This window comes from Scyliorhinus canicula, chromosome 10, assembly GCF_902713615.1.
Source record: "Scyliorhinus canicula chromosome 10, sScyCan1.1, whole genome shotgun sequence".
In the NCBI taxonomy this organism is placed as follows: domain Eukaryota; kingdom Metazoa; phylum Chordata; class Chondrichthyes; order Carcharhiniformes; family Scyliorhinidae; genus Scyliorhinus; species Scyliorhinus canicula.
Window position 1 is genome coordinate 190,848,608 of NC_052155.1, and position 25,340 is coordinate 190,873,947.

At 45.4% G+C, this 25,340-nt stretch overlaps 1 protein-coding gene across 2 annotated transcripts; it reads left to right on the forward strand.

Moving 5' to 3' along the window:
• LOC119972871 (cartilage associated protein) lies at positions 1 to 25,312 on the forward strand. 2 transcript variants are annotated; one of them, XR_005462166.1, is made up of 8 exons: positions 1 to 550; positions 6,412 to 6,561; positions 10,483 to 10,654; positions 11,017 to 11,145; positions 15,437 to 15,582; positions 16,255 to 16,338; positions 19,592 to 19,764; positions 23,377 to 25,312. XR_005462166.1 is itself a non-coding variant. In XM_038810393.1 (7 exons), exons 1-7 carry the CDS (start codon positions 71 to 73, stop codon positions 23,425 to 23,427), a joined length of 1,212 nt encoding a protein of 403 aa, XP_038666321.1. In that variant the 5' UTR covers positions 4 to 70; the 3' UTR covers positions 23,428 to 25,312. The 2 variants fall into 2 exon arrangements, 1 of the variants encoding a protein (XP_038666321.1); XM_038810393.1 differs by lacking the exon at positions 19,592 to 19,764 and having other exon boundaries at positions 4 to 550.
• Positions 25,313 to 25,340: the final 28 nt, after the last annotated feature.

Sequence of the window (25,340 nt, forward strand, 5' to 3'; positions counted from 1 at the left end):
CCGCTGTCAGTGTCAATCAGCCGTCAGGCAGCCGGGACTGGCGGCGCTGAGGTGGCGGAGAGCGAGCGGGATGTGGGAGAGCCGGGATGGGAGCGGAGTGCGGGGCCCAGCCGGCCTCTCGGTCCTCCTGCTGCTGCTGTGCTGTGGGCCGGGCCGGGCTCAGTATGAGCGGTATAGTTTCCGCAGCTTCCCCCGGGATGAGCTGATGCCGCTGGAGTCGGCCTACCGCCACGCGCTGGACCAGTACACGGCCGAGAAGTGGCAGGAGAGTGTGGACTACCTGGAAATGAGCCTCCGGCTGTACCGCCTGCTCCGGGATAGTGAGGCCTTCTGCAACCTCAACTGCAGCACAGTGTCGCCCCAGGCCGCCAGCCACTTCACTGCCTTCCCCGAGCTCCAGCTCTTCAGCAGCATCCTGCAGAGGGCCCGCTGCCTGCGCCGCTGTAAGCAGGGCCTACCCGCCTTCCGCCAGGCACAGGCCAGCCGGCAGGTACTGCTCGACTTCGAAACCAGGGAGGTGTACCGCTTCCTGCAGTTCGCCTACTTCAAGGTGAGAGCATCAAACAGCCGTGATTGTGGGCCGGGGAGACAGGGATCACAATCCCATCAGCCTTGGGGTAGGAGGGCTGAGGGGCCGAATGGCCGGCTCCTCTTCCTCACTCTGACCCCATCAACCTGAACAGGTGGCCCTTTTCTCTCACAGCACCTGGGTTGAGAAGATGGCCCAGGATTTGCGGTCTGACCAGGTCAACACTGGCTTTTCCCACCAGCCCGCTATATGGTAGCACAGTGGTTAGCACTGCTGCATCCCAGCACCAGGGTCCCGGGTCTGATTCCCGGCTTGGGTGTCTGTGCGGAGTCTGCACGTTCTCCCCGTGTCTGCGTGGGTTTCTTCCGGGCGCTCCGGTTTCCTCCCACAAGTCCGAAAAGACGTGTTGTTAAGTAATTTGGACATTCTGAATTCTCCCTCTGTGTACCCGAACAGGTGCCGGAATGTGGCGACTAGGGACTTTTCACAGTAACTTCATTGCAGTGTTAATGTAAGCCTTGTGACAATAAAGATTATTATAATTGTCGCAGTTTTGCTGGAGTCAAGCTAGTTTGTATACGGGATCTCAATCTTTGTATCACACACATCCTGGGGGGGTGCCTCCCTCCACCAGCAGAGACAGAAAAGTTCATGCAGATGCCGAAGGAGTGCTTGATGAGTTTGAGTGGTATAGCATCAGAACCTGGAGCTTCGCTCATGGCAAGCAAGTCAATAATTTTGCTAAACTCCACTGTGAGTTCGATATCCAGCTCGGTGTTTCATGACGGGTGGGATTTCTGTGGTGTACAGAGCTCACTTGGTGACCATGTTCTCCCTATAATAATAATTGCTTATTGTCACAAGTAGGCTTCAATGAAGTTACTGTGAAAAGCCCCTTGTTGCCACATTCCGGCGCCTGTTCGAGGAGGCCGGTACGGGAATTGAACCCGTGCTGCTGGCATTGTTCTGCATTAGTACAGCTGATGGTAGTTCCACCTATCCCTCCAACTGTTTATTGCAATCAGTGATGATCTCTCCAATCAAAATTTACAGTGTGGCACTGGAGGTTGTTAATAGCTTCCCATATCTAGGCTCCACAGTCACCAGCAATCTGTCACTTGATGTTGAAAACATACAGATCACAAAAGCTGCAGCTATTATGTCCAATCTGAGTAAGAGAGAATGGAATGACAGCAGCCTAACTGCATCTACCAAGCCTGCGGACCCAGTGCACTCCCCTAGTAGTGATCCCTGGACAATATAAATTGCCTTCTTCTTTGGCAGTCCCTCAGGTTTGAGGATGACTCGCTTCCACTCTTTGAGGGGGGGTGGTTTCTGATGTGGCTGAATAGACCAATCCTGGAGCCGCAGACTCTGCCACAGGTGGGCAGGCGGTGATCAATGAAGCGTGGGTGGGATGCTCTGGATTCTGGTGCCCATTCCACTATTTATGCTTCATTGATGCTCGAGGTGACTGGTGCTTTTGCAGATGTTTCTTCAATTTGGTTGTTCCAGGCAAACTATTCTCATGTGTCAATGGGGATGTTGTTTTTATTTAGCGAGGCTTTTGGAGTGTCCTTGTCCTGTTTCCTCGGGCCTCCTAATGATCGTTTGCCATTGCGGAGCTCGGAGTAGAGCACTTGTTTTGGGAGTCTTGTGTCAGGAGTGCAGACAATGTGACCTGCCCATCGCAGCAGGTTGAGCGTGACCAGCGCCTCAATACTGGGGAAATTGGCCTGGGAGAGGATTCTCTCATTGGTACGCCATAATGCCAGTAGATTTGCAGGATTTTGCGGAGACAACATTGGTGATATCTCCAGGGATTTGTGGCGCATTGGAGTCGTTGTTAAATTTCATTGTTGATGTCTGATCACACCACGAGGAGGTTCCTGCGGTATGGACGATGGTCCACGTTGTCCAGGAACAAGCCATGGATCTTGATGGTCAGGAGCAGTATTGTGTGGCTGGAGCTGGCTGGTAGAGAACCTTTGTTTTCTGGATGTTTAGTCTGAGGCCCATTCTCTCATATGCCACGGTGAATGTGCCAACAATGGATTGTAGCTCAGCCTCTGTGCATGCGTACAGCAGGTGTCATCTGCGTACTGCAGCTTGATGGCAGAAGTTGGGGTGGTGGTTTCTGGCCTAGTGACATTGGACGTTCAACAGTTTCCAGCAGGGAACTTCATGGCGATGGGGTGGAGTGTTGTGAGGAAGATGGAGAAGAGCGTCAGTGCAGTGGCGCAGCGCTGCTTGACCCTCATTTGCACTCTTATTGGGTCTTTTGTAGTTTTGATGGTGAGGATCTTTGCTTGGATGCCATCGTGGATCAGGCAGAGAATGGTGTTGAATTTCTGCGGGCAGCCGAATCTGAGGAAGATGTTCCACAATCCCTAGAGACTTGGGGAGCAGCTCTCCAGCCCCTGAAAGGAGGTGCTGGAGAAAGATTCTTTCCCGTGGCGGAGAATAGGGAAGTCCCTCTGTAATTTTCGCAAACTGACCCGACTCCTTTCTTGAAGGTGGTCACAATTACGGCATCTCTGAGATCTTCCGGCATGCTCTCTTCCTTACAGGCAAGGGTGATGAGGTTGTGTATTCGCGTATAGAGCGCTTCTCTGCCATACTTTCGTACATCAGCAGGGAATCCATCTGTGCTGGAGACCTTGTTGTTTTTCAACGTATGGCTTTTTCAACCTCGCAGTGAGCTGGGGTGGTAAAGAGATGGTGCTGGGTAGTGTGTTACAGGGTGGCATCGAGGGCTGCATAGTTGAAGAGGTTCTCAATGCTCTGTCCAGCAAGCCTGGCTGCCTCTCTGTCTTTGGCTCTCATTGGAGTGGGTCCCCGGATACTCTGACTGTAGATGGCTTTAGTTTCCCTGAAGAAGCCAGACACGTTGTAGTTGTCACAAGTTGCTGAGTTTCTTCTGTGCCTAGAAGGGTGAAATCAAATGTTAAAGCATTGTGTGCAGTTTATACAGCAGTCAAAACAATGAAATCCTAAGGGGATTGGTGTGAAATTCTGGACTGGTTTCGCTGTTAAAAGTAGAGCTGAAGCTTTGTTTGAAAGTGATCATTTGTAAAACCTGGACTGGATTTCAGAATGCAAACCGCCAAGGGAAAGCATTATGATGAGAGAAGAATTTAAAGCATGTATTTTCGGGTGTAGTTTGGAAACTCTCGTGACGATCATCTGGGGGGATTCTGAGGTGAAAACCAGAGACACTAACATGAGTTCAGAGCAGTGTGTATTTGACCACAGTCATCCTGTGTGTTTAAGTGAGACTTTATGTGCTAATGAGACCATTGCAGCTTAAGATGTATTTTTTAATCCATGTTAATATTTAAATCTTGGGGGGGGGGGGGGTAGAGAGAGTCAAGGCCTATTGTATCATCCAAGTTTTGCATACATAATAAATATTTTTGTTATAACTAATTAGGGGTCCTGTGACTCTGTTGCACTGCCTCTGAGCCAGGGTTCCATTCTGGGATCTTACCCTCCAGCTATAAGATCAACTGCGATCATAACATCTTCTGTATATGCGTACACAACCGTGTGCAATTATCGCTGTCAGTCTGCCTGAGCTGGACTAGCTCCTGTGCCCAACTATTAATGTCAAGATTCATGTCCTCCGTTTCAAATCCTTTCATGAATTCATCTCATTCTAGTCCACTATTTTTCTCCAATCCCAACAACCTGTTACAGCTTTTGAGATGTGCTTTAATATATTTAGAATGGAACAAAGAAAATAATCATTGAGGTTACTTTAAATCTAACCCGTGATTTATGCCATGAGTAATGGTAAATTTGAAGAGGTGGAGACCTCCATGTGTTGTAAGGATTGATGTTTCAATTCAGTTGTATTTGTCACAGGAACAGAAGGAGGCCATCCAACCTTCTCCACCATTTACCTCCACCCCAAAAATCAGCTTCACCATGTTGCCATCAAATGAGAGCTCGGATGACCTGAATCATGATAAACTCGAGACTAGGAAGCCTTGTGATGTGCCATAAGGAAGCTAATAAAAGTTTTTAAGGCAAACACTCGTTGCAGGTTAATGTAGCGATTGGCCCAAAATACTGGTGTTAAACCATTTCTTTGTGTTTATATATTTGGATTTATTGCCTATCCCTGAGGATCTTGAAGGGCATTAGTCGACCACACAGTATAGGGAAACTGGGATCGAGGTAGAATTGGTACCTTATCTTTTTTTGTTATAAATTTAGAGTACCCAATTCTTTGTTTTCCCCAATTAAGGGGCAGTTTAGCGTGACCAATCCACCTACCCTGCACATCTTGTTGGGTTGTGGGGATGAAACCCACGCAAACACGGGGAGAATGTGCAAACTCCACACGGACAGTGACCCGAGGCCGGGATCGAATCTAGGTCCTGACACCGTGAGGCAGCAGTGCTAACCGCCGTGCCGCCCCCTTACCTGAAGGATGTTTGTGAACCAGTTGAGTTTTTCATTACAATCCAGCAGCAATTTTTTTTCCCTATAGGTAAATTTACCGAGATAATCCCCTATTTTGCAATGGTGGATTTTGAACACTCAATCTCTGGGGTGATGGATTTTGTATTATAAGCATTGAGCTACAGTGTCCCCCTCCTGTCCTCACTGTCAATTGCTCATTCCTCAGACTCCAGAGTTATGCAGCCAGTCTATTTGAGGGGGTGTTTGTGGTAAACCAACATCGCTGTTTTCCATCTTCATTGTCGTTCACGGGCAGTCATCCGATATGAGGAAGAGGAGCAGCTGAACTTTGAATAATTATAAGGCAAATCACATTGCAGAAACTTTCAGACATCCAGTTTATACATTAGTGTTTTGGCAAGAGCTCCACTAGATGTCAGGTTTGCTGTTATTCTAAGGCTATTTTAGCAGTGTCTCTCAGACAAGTTCACCACCCATTTATTTTTGGTCTTTCATCTGCTTCAGTTGGAGCTTTAATCAGTCCTCTGTAATTTTCCAACCTGAGTAATGTGCAACTAGTTAAATGTCGACTCCGTCCTGTGCTCAGCAACTTCTTTTTGTGTTGGAATGTGCAGATTGAGACCGGTTTGTCTGTGATACTTAGCACTGTCTAACAGCCTGCCAAGCTCACTGTACACGCTCACACACTGTAACTGAGTGGAATCAGCCTGTTTTTTTAAAAAAACCCTCCAGAATAAAAATCGAGGATTTAGAGCTTGGAATGTGAAAGGTTATTGATCTCCGAACCCACAATGGACATTTGTATAATCTCTGTTACTAATCTCCTGCAGGGATGTTCTGAAATAGTTCCTTCTGACACTCCAACGGTAATTAGGCAAAATATGAAAACCAGAAGATTAGATGGTTGCCGAAGAGGAAGGCCACTCTGCCCATTTAGATTGCTTGCTATCCTCCAGTGATGCTCTTTCTGCACCCTTCAGTCTCATTCCAGCCACGCCCGTCTCCCAGTATTTTTCAATGGTTTGGCTGACATATTTAAAGTATGGGAGCAGACAACCTGGTGCTCGCCACTGAAGGATCCGATTTGGAAAGTTTTGTATGCCCCAAGCTGACGTGGTTAATGTACTCAAACTGAAAAAGGGTTATCACAGCTGAAACATTGGGTGGAGTTTCCGGCCCCTCCTGAGGCCAACGGTCCATCAAATCTTCCTTCCCGTTCCCATGACCAGGAAATTTAAGCCCAACACTCTGTTTCTCTCCACAGATACTGTCAGACCTGTTGAGCATGTCCAGTATTTTCTGTTTTTATTCCAGATTTTCAGCATCTGTCGTATTTAGTTTTTGTATTTGTGTCTAAAACTTGGGGTTTAAATGCATATTTCCTCATTTGCGATTGTGGTAGTTTGTAATAATCTTCTATTCCCCACAAGTTTCTATTCTTTTGCACTTAGGTTCAGAATGTTCCTAAAGCCATATCAGCAGCTTATACCTTCCTTCAGAGGCATCCTGATGATGCAATGATGCAGCAGAACATGGCTTACTACAAGTCTCTGCCAGATTCTGATGAGTTCATGAATGACCTGGAGATGAAAAATTATGAGGCAAGTAGATGCAATTATTTGCAGACTTTGGAAATTGACAGAGTGGTGTTAGTCTTGGTCCTTTGATGGGTGCACATTTCATGCAGAAAATAGTAATTCAACAGGGGTTTATTCTGAGCTAGCAGACATTCCCAGCCTTGTTTAAACCTATTGGTACTGCAGTCTAATGGGCTAATGATTGGGTGAAAATTGGTTATTATTTGTTGAAGCACTTCCATTTGCATTTCTTCTGCTGAAATGAAATGAAATGAAAATCGCTTATTGTCACGAGTAGGCTTCAATGAAGTTACTGTGAAAAGCCCCTAGTCGCCACATTCCGGCGCCTGTCCGGGGAGGCTGTTGTCATGGTGTAGTTTTAATTTAGTTTTACTAAGAGGAACAGAAAGAGAGTTTTGTGTGCAGATATATAGGTCATTAAAGTTGGTGAAATGAGTAGAAAACGCAATAAAAGAGCCATGGTGATAATGTCTCTGGATTAGTAATCCAGAGGCTCGGGCTAATGTTCTGCGGACAAGGGTTCAAATCTAGTCTGTTGAAACCATTGTCGACTAATTTTTTTAAAGACCGATTTGCTTTCCCCATGCCCTTTAAGGAAGGAAATCTGCCATGCAGACCTGGTCTGGCCCACATTTGACTCCAGACCCACAACAATATGGTTGATTCTTAAATGACCTCCACAACGGTCTGCCAATCCACTCCGTTATATCAAACCACTATTGAAAAGTCAATAAGGGATGAAATGAGATGGAACACCCAGCAACTACCTAGGAATGAGAAATAACAACAGTAAACCCAGCCCTGTCAACACTGCAAAGTCCTCCTTAGTAACATCTGAGCGCTTGTGCCAAAATTGGGAGAGTTGTCTCTCAGACTATTCAAGCAACAGCCTGACATAGTTTATGCCCATGGAATCATACCTTACAGACAATGTCCCAGACATCACTATTGCTGATGCGTCCTGTCCCACTGGCAGGACAGACTCCGCAGAGGTGGTGGCATGTTGGTATATAGTGGGAAGGGAGTTTCCCTGGGAGTCCCCAACTTTGACTTGTGTTCACGTGAAGTCTCGTGCATCAGGTCAAACATGGGGAAGGAAACAAACAATCAACGGATCAGATCTAAGCTGTGCAGTCCTGCTACACCCAGTCATGAATGGTGGTGGACAATGAAGCAACTCGCTGGAGGAGGAGGCTCCACAAATCTCCCTATCCTCGATGACAGCCCAGCCCATCTGTGCAACAGACAAGGCCGGCCAGAAATCTATTGAAACCACCTTTAGCCAGAAATGCCAAATGAATAATCCATTTCCACCTCCAGCACAGCAACAATATCTACTTCCAACCAGCTGTGTGGAAATTGCCCAGGTATGTCCTTTACTTGCAAAGCAGGATAAATCCAACCCAGCCAATATTGTCCCATCAGTCTGCTCCTAATCATTAACAAAGCGATGGAAGGTGTCATTGACGGTGCTTTCAAACAGCACTTATTCAGCAATAACCTGTCCACTGATGCTCCGTTTGGGTTCCACCAGGTTCATTCATCTCCTGACTTCATTACATTATTGACTGAAACATATAGGAACATAGGAATTATGAGCGGAAGCCGGCAATTCAGCCCTTCTTGCCTGCTCCGCCATTCAATCAGATCATGGCTAATCTCTTCATGGTCTCAAATCCACCTCCCCACCTCTACCTCTTATCCCATTTAACCTGTTTTTTTAATCAGAAATATATTTAACTCCCTCTTGAAACCATTTAGTGACTTAGATTCCACCGCACTATGGAGCAGCGAGTTCCACAAATTCACCACCCTCTGCAAGAAGTAGTTCTTCCTCATCTCAGTTTTAAATCTCCCGCCTCTCAACCTATATCTGCGACCTCTCGTTCTAGATTGCCCCACAAGGGGGAACATTTGGTCTATGTTTGCTTTTAGTATTTTATATAACTCGATCAGATCCCCTCTCCTTCTTCAGTATAGGCCCAAACTGTTCAATCTCTCATACCTGAACCCTTTCATCCCCGGAATCAATCTGGTGAATCTCCTCTGAACTGCCTCCAATGCCACCACATCCTTCCTCAAACAAGGAGACCAAAACTGGACACAATATTCCAGATGTGGCCTCATCAACACCCTATACAATTGCAACAACATATCTCTACTTTTATACTTAGTCCTTTTGCAATAATAATTTAATAATCTTTATTGTCACAAGTAGGCTCACATTAACACTGCAATGAAGTTACTGTGAAAAAACCCTAGTCACCACATTCTGGCACCTGTTCAGGTACATGGAGGGAGAATTCAGAATGTCCAATTCACCTAACAGCACGTCTTTCAGGACTTGTGGGAGGAAACCGGAGCACCCGGAGGAAACCTACGCAGTCACGGGGGAGAATGTGCAGACAGTGTCCCAAGCTGGGAATTAAACCTGGGATCCTGGCGCTGTGAAGCAAGAGTGCTAACCACTGCTACCAAATGAGCTGAACTCCTGAGGTGACATTAGCGTGACTTCCTTGATATCAAGGCACCATTTGATCGAGTGTGGCATCAAGAATCCATAGCAAAACCCGAGTCAATGGGAATCGGGAGGAAAACCATCCGCTGATTGGAGTCATACCCGGCACAAGGAAGATGGTTGTGGTGGTTGGAAGGCAATCATCTCAGCTCACTGCAGGAGTTCTTCAGGGTAGTGTCCTGGACCCATTTTTAGCTGCTTCATCAATAACCTTCCCTCCCTTCCAGAAGGTGAGAAGTGGTGATGTTTGCGGATGACTTCAGCACCATTTGCGATTTCTCGGACACTGAAGCAGTCCATATCCAAATGCAGCAAGAGCGCACAAGTGCCAATGACCATCTGACCACCTCCTCTTGACATTCAGTGACATTACCCTCACTGAATCTCCCACTTTCAACATCCTGGAGGTTGCCATTGACCAAAAACCGAACTGTACTAGCCACATTAACAGTGTGGCTACTGGAGCAGGTCAGAGGCTGGGAATCCTGCCCTGAGTAACTGGGACTTGGTGTGAGGTCAGGTGCTGGCAGAATTTGGATGTGCTCCAATTTGTGGAGGATGAGAATCCATCCAGAGATTTATTGAAATAGTCAAGTCTGAAGATAACAAAGATACAGGTGAAGGTTTCAGAAGGATTTGTGCTAAGGCAGCAGTGAAGATGGATGATTTATGGAGTAGTTGGTATTGGTGTTGGAGAGAATATTGAGTAAAATTAATCCTGTCAGCCTCACAGTGGTTAGGCAATGGGATGTAGGAGATAGCAGAAGCCCATTATCTGACCCTTCAATCCTACTCCTCCATCAACCTCCCTGCTGAACATCAACAATATTCCCCTATCCCTTCATTCCGTTAGTGTCCAAAATCTAACAGTCTCAGTCTTGAATGTGCTCTATAACTGAGTGCTTGCAGCTCGCTGGGGTAGACGATGAAGGTCGTTGTGGGACTGAAGAGCCTGAATTTTGGGTTCATTGGGAATTGTCCAGAAGCATTGTTAATGGTCACGTTTCATTATCAGAACATAACCCAGTCCCAGCTTAGTGCTGCTTGGACAAACATTAAATTGTTAAAGAAAAGATTTTCATTCTCATCCTCTGCTATAGAATAAGAAGTTCAAAGGTTAGACAACCCCCGGACCTTTTCTGACTCGTGTTTGGTCTATTGCAGTGTTAGGGTGGTTGAGTAAAGTTACTTCTTGTAAAACACTCGTCAGAATATGGCGTCAGGGGGCATCTTGCTGCTGATGGTAACTCACTAAGTTTTTTGCATCCTCACACTGTGTGTCAGCTGATAGTGACTGGGGTCCCAGCACATTAGGAGGTTGTGATGATAAACTTGATGCCCATCACAACATGCAGGACACACACCAGCCCACAGTCATTGCTAATCTGAATGTTGTTGGATTTTAGAATCTATTTATCCGAGCTGTGAAAGCTTACAATGGCGAGAACTACCCGACGTCTATCACAGACATGGAGCTAGCAATCCCTGAATACCTCAAAACATACGATGAGTGCATTGCTGCCTGTGAGGGTTCACGAGAGGTGAAGGAGTTTAAAGATTTCTATCCTTCAATAGCAGGTTGGTGCAGATACTCCAGATGTGAACTACACTTGGCTGAAATCCTTCTGCTTTCCCCTGTGTCTAATCCCTGCCCCCGTCTATCTCCTTACTTCCCCCACACACTCTGCTTTTGAGGTCAGATATTTCCCAGTTGGGGCAGGATAAATCTCTCAACTTCACGGTGTAGCTAGTTACCGATAATAGAAATGTAATTTTCATCGCAAACACAATTTATTTTAAAGCCAGGTCAATTATTGTGCACTCTGGTTTGTTTTTCTGTTTGTTGCTGTTTTGCGATGAGTCTGATGAATGGAACTGCCTGATGTCAGTTTGTGCTCCTGCAGTGTCTGAATTAGAAACAATGTTCTTTTAATTTTCAGAACATTACGCTGAAGTTCTGCAATGCAAAGTCAAGTGTGAACCTGAATTAACTCCAGTCATTGGAGGGTTTTTTGTGGAGAAATTTGTAGCTACAATGTACCACTATTTGCAGTTCGCTTATTATAAACGTGAGTACTTTGCAACTCATAAACCATACTTGAGGAATGGAGGAGTTTAAAATCATTAAACAAACAGAATTGTCAGCAACGTTCATACAAGTGAACGTGGACGTGTCAGCTGATCAGTTGCTTCTCTGGTTGATGGTGAAGTTGACATTGTAAAGTTCACAGAACAGAGCCACGGGACAGAGTAGAAATTCAAGAATAGTCAGAATGAATACGTGGCTTGAGAGATGGTGCAGGAGGGAGGGGTTCAGAATTTTGGGGCGGTGGGACCATTACAAACCGGATGGTCTACACCTGGGCAGGACTGGAACCAATGTCCTAGGGGGTGCTTTTGCTAACACTGTTGGGGAGGTTTTAAACTAATGTGGCAGGGGGATGGGAACCAGATTAGGAAGTTAGAGGTCAGTAAAGAAGCAGCAACTAAAGCCAGTAAGGTACGAGACAATAAACTCAATGTGACTAAGGGGAAGAGTAGACAGGGAAGAGATGATGAAGGCAAAGGTGGTCTGAGGTGCATTTGTTTTAATGCGAGAAGTGTAGCAGGTAAGGCAGATGAACTTAGGGCTTGGATCAGTACCTGGGAATATGATGCTATTGGTATTACTGAGACTTGGTTGAGGGAAGGGCAGGACTGGCAACTGAATATCCCAGGGTATAGATGCTTCAGGAGGGATAGAGAGGGAGGTAGAAGGGGTGGAGGAGTTGCATTACTCGTCAGAGATGATATCACAGCTGTGATTAAGGAGGGCACGATGGAGGATTCAAGCACTGAGGCAATATGGGTGGAGCTGAGAAATAGGAAGGGTGCAGTAACATTGTTGGGACTTTACTACAGGCCTCCCAAAAGCGAGCATGAAGTAGAGGCACAAATATGCAGACAGATTATAGAAAAATGTAGGAGCAATAGGGTGGTTGTGATGGGAGATTTTAACTTCCCCAACATTGAATGGGATTCGTGTAGTGTTGGAGGCGTAGATGGAGCAGAGTTTGTAAGGAGCATCCAGGAGAGTTTTTTAGAGTAGTATGTAAATAGTCCAACTCGGGAAGGGGCCATACTGGACCTGGTATTGGGGAATGATCCCGGCCAGGTGGTTGATGTTTCAGTCGGTGATTACTTTGGGAATAGCGATCACAATTCCGTAAGTTTTAGAATACTCATGGACAAAGACGAGAGTGGTCCTAAAGGAAGAGTGCTAAATTGGGGAAAGGCAGAGTATAACAAAATTCGGCAGGAGCTAGGGAATGTGGATTGGGAGCAGCTGTTTAAGGGTAAATCCACATTTGAAATGTGGAAGTCTTTTAAGGAAAGGTTGATTAGAGTGCAAGACAGACATGTTCCTGTGAAAATGAAAGATAGAAATGGCAAGATTAGGGAACCATGGATGATGGGTGAAATTGTGAGACGAGCTAAGATGAAAAAGGAAGCATACATAGGATCAAGGCAACTCAAAACTGATGAAGCTTTGGAGGAATATCGGGAAAGTAGGACGTATCTCAAACGCGCAATAAAGAGGGCTAAAAGGGGTCATGAAATATCTTTGGCTAACAGGGTTAAGGAAAATCCCAAAGCATTTTATTCGTATGTAAGGAGCAAGAGGGTACCTAGAGAAAGGATTGGCCCACTTAAAGACAAAAGAGGAAATTTATGCGTGGACTCGGAGGAAATGGGTGAGATTCTTGATGAGTACTTTGCATCGGTATTCACAAAGGAGAGGGACAAGACGGATGTTGAGGCTAGGGATGGATGTTTAAATACTCTCGGTCAAGTTGTCATACGGAAGGGGGAGGTTTTGGGTATTCTAAAAGACATTAAGGTGGACAAGTCCCCAGGACCGGATGGGATCTATCCCAGGTTGCTGAGGGAAGCGAGGGTCGAAATAGCTGGGGCCTTAACAGATATCTTTGCAGCATCCTTGAGCACGGGTGAGGTCCCGGAGGACTGGAGAATTGCTAATGTTGTCCCTTTGTTTAAGATGGGTAGCAGGGATAATCCAGGGAATTATAGACCTGTGAGCTTGATGTCAGTGGTAGGCAAACTGTTGGAGAAGATACTGAGGGATAGGATCTATTCACATCTGGAAGAAAATAGACTTATCAGTGATAGGCAGCATGGTTTTGTGCAGGGAAGGTCATGTCTTACAAACCTAATAGAATTCTTTGAGGAAGTGACAAAGTTAATTGATGAGGGAAGGGCTGTAAATGTCATATACATGGACTTTAGTAAGGCGTTTGATAAGGTTTCCCATGGCAGGTTAATGGAAAAAGTGAAGTCGTATGGGGTTCAGGGTGTACTAGCTAGATGGATAAAGAACTGGCTGGGCAACAGGAGACAGAGAGTAGTGGTGGAAGGGAGTGTCTCAAAATGGAGATAGGTGGTCTGATTAGCAAGTTTTCAGATGATACTAAGATTGGTGGAGTTGCAGATAGCGAGGAGGACTGTCAGAGAATACAACAAAATATAGATAGATTGGAGAGTTGGGCAGAGAAATGGCAGATGGAGTTCAATCCAGGCCATTGCGAGGTGATGCATTTTGGAAGATCAAATTCAAGAGCGGACTATATGGTCAATGGAAGGATCTTGGGGAAAATTGATGTGCAGAGAGATCTGGGAGTTCAGGTCCATTGTACCCTGAAGGTGGCAACGCAGGTTGATAGAGTGGTCAAGAAGGCATACAGCATGCTTGCCTTCATCGGACGGGGTATTGAGTACAAGAGTAGGCAGGTCATGTTACAGTTGTATAGGACTTTGGTTCGGCCACATTTGGAATACTGCGTGCAGTTCTGGTCGCCACATTACCAGAAGGATGTGGATGCTTTGGAGAGGGTGCAGAGGAGGTTCACCAGGATGTTGCCTGGTATGGAGGGTGCTAGCTATGAAGAAAGGTTGAGTAGATTAGGATTGTTTTCGTTGGAAAGACGGAGGTTGAGGGGGGACCTGATTGAGGTCTACAAAATTATGAGAGGTACGGACAGGGTGGATAGCAACAAGCTTTTCCCAAGAGTGGGGGTGTCAGTTACAAGGGGTCACGATTTAAAAGTGAGAGGGGAAAAGTTTAAGGGAGATGTGTGTGGAAAGCTTTTTACGCAGAGGGTGGTGGGTGCCTGGAACGCTTTACCAGCGGAGGTGGTAGAGGCGGGCACGATAGCATCATTTAAGAAGCATCTAGACAGGTATATGAATGGGTGGGAACAGAGGGAAGTAGACCTTGGAAAATAGGAGACAGGTTTAGATAAAGGATCTGGATCGGCGCAGGCTGGGAGGGCCGAAGGGCCTGTTCCTGTGCTGTAATTTTCTTTGTTGTACCCGTGGATCTAACTCCACGTCTGCAGTCCCTCGTGTGGGATATATATTGAGGCCAGTGAATCTCAAAGGGAATGAACGCATTCAATTACAGGGTTTTGCACATCAGAAAGGGGCCACCCTCTGTATCAGGCTTAGCTCTCTGACCTCTATCATCAGGTCATGGTTCAACCCACATGGTCCAAATTGATGTATCACTATGGTACTAAGGGGGAAATGGACAGTGCCGGGGGAGGGGGCACCATGGTGCTGCAGGGGCGCCGTGCTGCCAGAGGAGGGGGGGGGCGCAGCCGGAGCGGTGCTTGGGGGGAGGAGGGGGGTTGCTGCTGCTGGAGGGGCAGCGCTGAGGGGGCGCAGTGCTGAGGGGGGGGGGGGGGTGTGTGCTGCCGGGGGGCCAACGCTGAAGGGGGGGGGGGGGGGTGCTGCTGGAGGAGCAGTGCTTGGGGGGGGGGGGGGGGGGGGGCGTGCTGCCGGAGGAGCAGTGCTGAGGGGGCGCAGCGCTGAGGGGGTGCTGTGCTGCTGGAGGAGCAGTGCTGAGGGGGGGGGGGGGGGGGGGGGTGCTGCCGGAGGGGCAGCGCTGAGGGGGTGCTGTGCTGCCGGAGGGGCAGTGCTGAGGGGGCGCTGTGCTGCCGGGGGGCCAGCGCTGAGGGGGGGGGGGGGGGGGGGGGGGGCGCTGTGCTGCTGGAGGAGCAATGCTGAGGGGGCGCCAGGATGCACGAGGGGCCAGCGCTGAGCGGAACTCCCTCGATACTGCCCCTCCTGCAGTGCAGCAGATATTTTGCATGGTAAGATCCTACACAGCAAGGCGATGCTTTGATTATAGTGTTGCCAGTTGAAGGAGGTGTGTCGACCAGACACTCATTTTTGTGAGCACTGCTATGATGCCTAATGGAAATTGAGTTGACACTTGGTGTGACATTGTACAACATTGAACACTCACTCGGTAAACCTGCTACTGTTGTTTTTGACCATACTGTGTCTTATGTTTTGCAGTTGACAATATGAAGAATGCAGCTCCATGTGTAGTGACCTACTTGCTGTTTGATCCTGAAGATTCTGTGATGAAGCAGAATTTGGTGTATTACCAATACCATAAAGAGAAATGGGGCCTGACAGAGGAAGATTTCCTGCCCAGACCAGTATGTTATTAATGTGCAGATAACCTGCACTGAATGTTGTTAATGGGTTTTAATAGGGCAATGATTCCTTAATGGGGCTGGATTAGCACACTGGGCTAAATCGCTGGCTTTTAAAGCAGACCAAGGCAGGCCAGCAGCACGGTTCGATTCCCGTACCAGCCTCCCCGAACAGGCGCCGGAATGTGGCGACTAGGGGCTTTTCACAGTAACTTCATTGAAGCCTACCTGTGACAATAAGCGATTTTCATTTCATTTCATTTTTAGGGGCTGGTTTAGCTCACTGGGCTAAATCGCTGGCTTTTCAAGCAGGCCAGCAGCACGGTTCGATTCCCGTACCAGCCTCCCCGAACAGGCGCCGGAATGTGGCGACTAGGGGATTTTCACAGTTATTTCATTGAAGCCTACTCGTGACAAGCAATTTTCATTCATTTCATTTTCATTTCATATATCCCCTTGAGTTAAGAGATAATCTAGGAAGCCAAGAAAATATCAAACATTTGTAAATCTAATGTTTAATGGTGTTATTAAAACTTCTCAAAGCACACCATGAACTGAATTAGCTTCTGGAGTGCACTGAGTTTATTTTGGCCAGATTTGTGATTACACAATAATTTAATCGTTGGGCAATGCTGTTAAATGAAAGTGTTCTCTGATTCCGCTGTTTAATTTCAGGAAGCTTTGCGATATTACAACCAGACCACGTTTCAGTTGCAGATGTATGAATTTGCTAAACAGCATCTACAAGCTGACGATGAAGTAAGTAACCAGAACCCATTGTAGGAATTATTGATCAACTAGATAAGCTTTGATGGGAAACAATGTGTGGATTTGATGCAATGTTTCATTGAGAGGGCAGCAGCTACACAACTCTCCTGATATTGCTCCATACGAGATCTCCAGCCCCACTCCCTGTGAGAAGTGTCAAGTGATCCCTGTGCAGGGAATGGTGTGTTACAGACTTCACCATGGGTTGTTGCCTTCCTATCTACATTATCAATCAAATCAAAGGAACTTTTAAGAAGGTGCTCGCTATTATCCCAGCGTGCCAGTGACTGTTTCCAGTTGAAAGTTCCTACCCGTCAAATTATGCTGTCTTGAGAAGGGAGAGGAATAGAATTTGGTGCTTTCTGATTGATAACTCCCTGTTCACCTCTTGTCTGCTCTCAGGAGTATGCACTGCGCACTCACTCTGTATGAGGCTGAGGAAGCCATTATCTCACAGACTAACAGGAAGAATGTGTAAGAAATGGGCAAGATTTATCCAGGTAGACTTCAATTTACACTGGTGAAAGTTTACTTGCTAAAGATATCTGAACGCGGATGACGTTATTCACACAATCCCCGAGACAAATGAATCAATCTGTATGGGGAGGCAGTGGAGTTAGCGGCATTGTCACTGGAAATACAGAGACCCAGTTCTCTGGGGCCCTACGTTCAAATCTCACCACGGCAAATGGTGAAATTTGAATTCAATAAAAGAATCTGTGAAACCCATCTGATTCACTAATGTCCTTTAGGGAAGGAAATCGGCCGACCTTACCCGGTCTGGCCTACATGTGACTCCAGACCCACACAGCGATGCAGTTGACTCTTAACTGCCCCCCCACTGAAACGGCCACTCAGTTCAAGGGCAATTAGGGATGGGCAACAAATGCTGGCCCAGCCAGTGAACGCCCACATCCCAAGAAGGAATAAATAAAAATGTGAATGTTTTCTGAGTTTTTACTCCCAACAGTAAAATACCAGTAAAAGTGAATATTATTTACAATTTTATTACTCTTAGATGTTTTTCAAACTTTGCGTTCTGATCATTCTGTTGTTTCTGTCAGACTCCAGCAGGTCATTTACACAACATCACCACCAGGTGGTGGCAAACACTGCACTTTGGCTTAACCAAGTGAGACTTAATTTACAAAGGTTTCGGACAACATTCTTCATCTGTTAGTGCTGCTTCCATTTTGAAAACACTGCTCAGAGAAATGATTGGGCTTGGAAGGTCATTCTGAATGAAGTCTGTAGATTTCACAGTTCAGATACAGCTTTAAACACAATATAGCCGGGCGAGCAGGCAACCTGGGGGACAAGAGCTGATTCCAGGTGGTGGATTCTTTGGGAACGAGCATTTGTGTTTCCTTTAAACACATAAGGCAGGTAATGGGAAACCAGCCCATCTATTCTTTCCCTAGTCACCTTGTTCATTGAAATTGAAAATAGGAATTTCTTGTGAGTAACAGAAGAAGATCTCAAAAGTGTAGAGAAATGGCAGAGACGTTCCTTTGATACCCCATTGCTGCTACAGTAAATAAGGAATCACAGATTAATGAGGGCAAGATGAGCAGGGAGTACTTTGTTAACCTTCTTCCCTGGGCTATCTGTATAGGACCCTGTGATAATGAGGCGCTTAGAACTGCCTGTTTGTGAAAACCTGTGTCGATATTGAAGGACGTGTTTGATGCAGGTTCTTGGACTGAGTTTGCTGCTCCACGTTCGGTTAGATATGGTGAGGCTGGGCTATCCTCGCATGAGGCTGTGCCATCTGATTCTGCAACAGTTTCTCTGCCAGTTTTAATCTCTCAATCCAGAAATTTAATGGCCCTGCAAATATTCCCCAAATATAAATTTGGAATATTACAGCACTGCTATCTCTCATCTCGCTGGTATCTATGACAAAAATGTTATTGATCTTTAGTTATATTAAATTCCCAGTGAATCATCAATAAATAAATTTAAACTGTCTTTTAAAAATAAGATTTGCAGTTTGGATACCATTTATTGTACAATGTCAGACTTAACCTCCAGATATATATTTTTTAATCTGGTCACGTGCATGCTGCTTTATAAAGAGAATACAAAACGTTTCTATTAATTAGTAATAATTAGAAAACTAATTCGAAAGTAAATTACTGAATCAAAAGTTGTTACAACAGTGAGGAGCTGTTCAGCCCATCAGCTCTATGCTGTTATTTCCCCCCAATTTGGGTTCCCAGTCTCACCCCATTGTCCTGCTCACTCCGTTTACCCATTAATATCCCACCCAGTCTAATCGCACTTTCCTGCACCCTCCATATACATTTCTTGGTTAGTCACACTACAGGAGTAACCAATCCTTTGGAGGAATTGTAAGTGCGTTTTCTGGTGCTGTAAATTTTCCTTTCAAGGTGGGAGCAATCCATACCAAACGACTACCGTGCAATAAGTAATGAACAGTCATTATATGTAGTTATTTATTGAAATGCTGAGCTTTGTGCTTTGGAAGAATAATTCAGGCTGTGAATTAGTATATCTCATTAATTTTTCGCAATGTGGGCTTCATTGGTTAGGCCAGCATTTATTGTGCATCTCAGTTGCCCTTGAGAAGGTGGTGGTGAGCTGCTGTCTTGAACTGCTGTCTTGAACCGCTGTAGCCCATGCGGTGTAGGTACACCCACAGTGCTGTTCGGGAGGGAGTTGCACCCGGTTCTTGACCCAGGGACAGTGAAAGAATGGCGACAATTCCTGGTCAGGATGGTGTGTGACTTGGAGTGCAACTTGCAGGTGGAGGTGTTCCCATGAATCTGCAGTCCTTGTCCCTTTTTTGTTTGCATGGGAATTCTTTTGTGACAGAAATTTCTCAGCGAGAGCATGGGTTAGTGTCCCAAATGGACATTAGGTACGATTTCCTGAGCTTCGCACTGTTGGACATGAGGTTAATTTCCAAGTTAAACACTGGTATACATGAGATTGATTTCCCAGTGAAAGAGAACACTGGCCCTTGTTGCAATTCCCTGGATGGTTACTGAGCACAAATGAGTTCAGATTGAAGGTGTCAGGGACTTTTCAGAGATTCAGTTTGTTGTAATTCAGGGATTTGCATCTTGCATCTCATCCGTGTTTAAAAATAATGTTGCCACAGAGTATATTTAATATCTTTATGTAGTTTGCTAAAATGAGAAACCTTCCACCTCAGCTGGTGTGGTAAATGTGTCTAATAATAGCATGTCAAAATGTACTTCAAATGTCTAACCCACAGCAGGTATATTGAGCACATATTTCTCGTGTGTGTGAAGATATCCCTGTTTGCTTGCAAGAAGAACTGAACTTTTAACAGTAACATGAAGCTACCAATATAAACTCTAAGCGTAGAGTATACAATTACCATCTTAAACTAAGAGAAAACATCAATGGAGAGTGGACCATATTCAGGTGGGTCCTAGGATATGTTCCAAATGACATATTTCTGCTTTTAAAAAAAGTTCAGTCTTGGATTTAATTGGAATATTTTGGAGTAACTGCTCATGGATTTAACTGGTGTTCAGTGGAAGGGTATTTATTACTGAGCAGGACCTAAATTTAATCTGAATGTAAAGTGGAAGATCATCAATGCAGGCTCTGTTCAAACTAGCATCATAAAGAGTGGTTTGCTGCTTGCTAGGTACACTGACTGTAGCCTGAATTCAGAGCAAACCGGACTGAGGCTCTTTCAAGGTGGCGACTAATCTGCTTTGCTTCAGGCAGTTTGAACCTCAATGTACCTGATTTGCACTGCACCGGTTGAAGTTATGATGTGAAGCTGAAACCACTTTGTATCAGGCTAAATCTACATCATGTCTGTGTGGTATTGCACGACTTGTTACACATACAGTTACACTTCAGGTTTAGTGTTGGTACAAAAACACTTTCCACTTGTCACTTGTGTCGAGTCAGATTTTAGGTTTAGAGCTCTGTACCAGAGCATTGTGGGTCCAGGGCTCTGAAATGAAAATGAAAATCGCTTATTGTCATGAGTAGGCTTCAATGAAGTTACTGTGAAAAGCCCCTAGTCACCACATTCCGGCGCCGGTCCGGGTAGGCCAGTACGGGAATTGAACCGTGCTGCTGGCCTGCTTGGTCTGCTTTAAAAGCCAGCGTTTTAGCCCTGTGAGCTAAACCAGCCCCTGGAACAGAGCAGTGTGGGTCCAGAGCTCTGGAACAGAGCAGTGTGGGTCCAGGGCTCTGGAACAGAGCAGTGTGGGTCCCGGGCTCTGGAACAGAGCAGTGTGGGTCCAGGGCTCTGGAACAGAGCAGTGTGGGTCCAGGGCTCTGGAACAGAGCAGTGTGGGTCCAGTGCTCTGGAACAGAGCAGTGTGGGTCCAGGGCTCTGCAACAGAGCAGTGTGGGTCCCGGGCTCTGGAACAGAGCAGTGTGGGTCCAGGGCTCTGGAACAGCGCATTGTGGGTCCAGGGCTCTGGAACAGAGCATTGTGGGTCCAGGGCTCTGGAACAGAGCACTGTGGGTCCAGGGCTCTGGAACAGAGCAGTTTGGGTCCAGGGCTCTGGAACAGAGCAGTGTGGGCCCAGAACTCTGGAACACAGCAGTTTGGGTCCAGAGTTCTGGAACACAGCAGTTTGGGTCCAGGGCTCTGGAACACAGCAGTTTGGGTCCAGGGCTCTGGAACAGAGCAGTGTGGGTCCAGGGCTCTGGAACAGAGCAGTGTGGGCCCAGGGCTCTGGAACACAGCAGTTTGGGTCCAGGGCTCTGGAACACAGCAGTTTGGGTCCAGGGCTCTGGAACACAGCAGTTTGGGTCCAGGGCTCTGGAACACAGCAGTTTGGGTCCAGGGCTCTGGAACACAGCAGTTTGGGTCCAGGGCTCTGGAACACAGCAGTTTGGGTCCAGGGCTCTGGAACACAGCAGTTTGGGTCCAGGGCTCTGGAACACAGCAGTGTGGGTCCAGGGCTCTGGAACACAGCAGTGTGGGCCCAGGGCTCTGGAACACAGCAGTTTGGGCCCAGGGCTCTGGAACACAGCAGTTTGGGCCCAGGGCTCTGGAACAGAGCAGTGTGGGTCCAGAGCTCTGGAACAGAGCAGTGTGGATCATCTTCCTCTAGAACATCAACAAATTTCAAATTTGATCACTTTCTTAATTTAATGAATGACATAGAAAATTGGATTGTAATCGCATTATCCTTTCTATATTTATTTTTAACATATTTCATTTTAGACGGGAGACGAGACTAAGTGAACAAACTGGAATCAGTTTCTATTCAATCACTGCAAGAGTATGTGTTCGGGCAATAGTGCTAACATGGTTTGGGTTGTGTTCTTTTTCCAGACACCATTGTAGCTCATAAATTTTAATAACCTGATTGTATACTGGATCTCTGTGTAAATATTTGAAGCTGCCCCATATCCGGAACTGCAGCCAGGATTACTACAGAATGAAATGGCTAATCTAACCTTTAATTCCGATTCCCAGCATCCTCAGCAATTTGCTTATCAACAGCTAATTTAATCTTTGGTTGTAAAGCAATATAGGCTTAAATCAAGAGATCAGTCTATTCATAATTTGTAATACTGTGACCTTTTATTGAATACCTGTATTGATGATCCGTGTCATTGATAAATATAGGTGTGTGTGTTGTGTGCGTTCCCCTTTTGGATGCAGAAACACTATCTGAAGTTCACACATACCTTGTTGTGTCAGCTCACATAGGTGCAGTTGTTGCTATTTTGTGTTTAATTGCTCTCGGCTTTCCAAATTTGTGTTAATGATGTAGACAAATCAATCCAACCACACAATCTTCAGACAGCATATATATAATTACAGAATGTAAATTTTAATTCAATATTTCAATTGTTTAATAGTTGGGTTCTAAAGCATGTGGTTAATCCATAAGAACAAAGAACAATACAGCACAGGAACAGGCCCTTCGGCCCTCCAAGCCTGCGTCGATCACGTGTCCTGTCTAGACCAACCGCCTGTATCCTTCTATACCCGTCTGTTCATGTGCCTGTCCAGATAACTCTTAAAGGTCGCTAACGTATCTGCCTCAACCACCTCACTTGGCTGTGCATTCCAGGCCACCACCACCCTCTGTGTAAAATAAATAAATAAATCTTCCCCCGCACATCTCCACTGAACCGTTCCCCCCCCCCCCCCCCCCCCAGCTTGAACTTGTGACCCTTGTAATAGTCATTTTTCCACCCTGGGAAAAAGCCTCCCAACTGTTCATCCTATCTATACCCCTAATAATTTTATAAACTTTTGTCAGGTCGCCCCTCAGCCTTTCTATGGAGAACAATCCCAGTTTATTCAATCTCTCCTCATAGCTAATACCCTCCATACCAGGCAACATCCTGGTAAACCTTTTCTGTACTCTCTCCAAAGCTTCCACGTCCTCCTGGTAGTACGGTGACCAGAATGGGACACCGTATTCCAAATGTGGCCTAACCAACGTTCTATATAATTGTAACATAATTTTCGTGCTTTTATACTCGATACCCCGTCCTATGAAGGCAAGCATGCCATTGCTTTCTTTACCACCATTTCCACCTGTGCTGTCACTTTTAAGGATCTGTGGACCTGCACGCCCGTGTGATCTAAAATGAAAACATCGATTGTAAACTACAATCCTTTATAATTGTTGGGATGGAGGATGAAAGTTGTAACAAATTGCTTTCAGTGGGAAGTGACGAGATTCAGCACTTGAATTGTGCGCCAACCTGGTGCTTGTTCAGTCCTGCAAGTGACTAGAGTCTGTATTCATTACAAATAAATGTCACCAAAATTAAATATAAGAAATATGTTTTATTGTTAGAGTTTGTAATGACTTATTTTAAAACCAAAACAATTATTTCACAGGAAGAACAAATCTGTTTGTGTGCGCGCCTATGTGTGTGTGTATACGTGCACACATGCGTCTTGTCAGTGTGTGTCTGTGCATGTGCATGTCTGTGCACATGTCGTTTTACAATAGAGCTAACAGTGAATGAGCCTAAAGTTATAGAGTAAATCCGGTTGTGGCCTGAGAACTGATGTTTGTTCTTCCTGTGCAGGGTGAAGTGCTGGAATATATTGACGATCTTCTGGAAAAAGTGGACAGTTAATCAGCGCTAGAACAAAGTCTGTGCAAGAGATACGTTGATTCAAAATGGTGAAATCCCCAAAATGATTCCGTTTCTCCAGCTGCCTCTGTTCAGGACTATTTCCCCAAACCCGGAACTCTTACCATAGCTGCTTAAAGTCTTGGATTTTTAAAAAACCGGCCTCCTGTGTAGTTTGTCGGTGTTTCCGAGTGGCAGCCTGTAAACGTTCTTTCTGAGATCTGCCTTTTATTATTTAATAGAAACCCTTTAGCTTTGAGCTTTTGTCCAATTTTACATTTGAATTCCACTCTGCTTATTTTCGTTCTTCTCCGAACGGCATCAGTAGAACTTATTACCTCATAACTACCTCTGTCCACTTGGTAGTTCTTCCTGGTTGTTATCCTGCCATGATTGGAGTATTGTGCCTGTGTTTGTAATGGTAGAATGTAGTCTTTCCTTAAAGGATGTTTATTTTCTTTCCTATAAAACCTAAAATAATGTTTAAATACATTTGGCACACCGACTGTATGTAATCGGTTTAACTAACATTCTGTTTCTGTACCAACGTGGTTAGTTTGATGGTTGAATGTTGTCCTGAATCAGTCCCAAGATTACGTTGCGCTTGGCAATGGAGGGGGGGGAAACTTTTTTTGGGTGTGGAATCAATCAGACAAATCTGCTGTCTGAGTTCACACTGAATAGAGGCATCAGTCAGCGATTGCTGTTCATGTTTAATTATCCTTCACATCTATCTGCATTACCAGTTGCCAATGTTGAGGCAGCGGAAACCATGGAGATGCTGATTGGCAGAAACCTCGTGCAATAATATTGTGGAAATACCCATATTCAGAATGGAATCTTTGTGTGATTCATAACCACCAACAGGAAGAATATTTTTCTGTAAGGTGCTGAGCAAAGTTAGGGTATAATTTTTATTTTAATATGCAACTAAGAATTATAAAGATGGGAAATTCAGTGTGCTGATTATAATTCCACTGCGAAAACTCAAACCAAACTTGTTTCGTACTTTGCCTCGGGCTTCCACTAGCTCCACTGCCTCGCTGCCAGAGAAAACATTGACTCATTTATTAATGTTTGAACATAGACCCTTGATGCTGTTCTTAGCGAGTCAGTGTGAAAAACCCACAAGTAATCCTTCAGTGCAGCTGCCCTGTGCCTGGACACTTGGTTGTGAGCCATGCTTTAAACAGCAAACCCCTTTTCCACAGCCACTGGTGGATTGAATAACATAGTGTAAACTCACTGTACAATTAGAGATTCTCCCAAAACAACTGCTGCTTTGATAACCTGAATAATCTGCAATCTTTGTGGGGCCCAAAGTGTTTTTAAGAAGAAAGTAAATTGGTGGGCATTTTAAATTGCAGGGTGGTGTGCGTTACTGAGAATTGCATAATGCAAATCCTTGTTGGTCATTTGCAGCCATCTCAAAACAAATAACCCTCAAAGCTTGCCCTTAAATTCTTTCCATGTTTACCTGGGGTCACTAGCTATCTTTTTATGTATAATCCAAATTGCTTGAACAAACAGAAAATAAATAACACCAAATATATTTAACTTAAAGATTTATTTTTGATTATTTAAAGCAAATTGTCAGACAGTATGAATCAGACAGTCAATTACTCACTGATCGCCCCCACCCCGAACCCCTTCCCTCCCGATGATACGATACTAAGTCTTCCTGTGTCTCTGCTCACCCTGTCTGGACAGTGAACTGCAACATTTTTGTGGCAATCATGTTTTTGTTTCGTGAATCATATTAATGTAACAGTATTAATCTTTCTTCATACACTACAGCCAATGTGTTCAAATGTTTTTTTTTTAAAAAGGATAAGAATCTGTACAACTGACTGGGTGCCTTAAACGATTAAAAATGTTTTTAGCCTTTTCTGGAGAGACTACATTGATGTTTTGTT

Excerpts from the sequence above, each read along its gene's own strand:
- LOC119972871 (XM_038810393.1), top strand. The coding sequence starts at position 71 with ATGTGGGAGAGCCGGGATGGGAGCGGAGTGCGGGGCCCAGCCGGCCTC. Across the intron at positions 6,562-10,482 it reads TGGAGATGAAAAATTATGAG|AATCTATTTATCCGAGCTGT; the intron begins GCAAGTAGATGC and ends GTTGGATTTTAG. Across the intron at positions 11,146-15,436 it reads GCAGTTCGCTTATTATAAAC|TTGACAATATGAAGAATGCA; the intron begins GTGAGTACTTTG and ends TATGTTTTGCAG.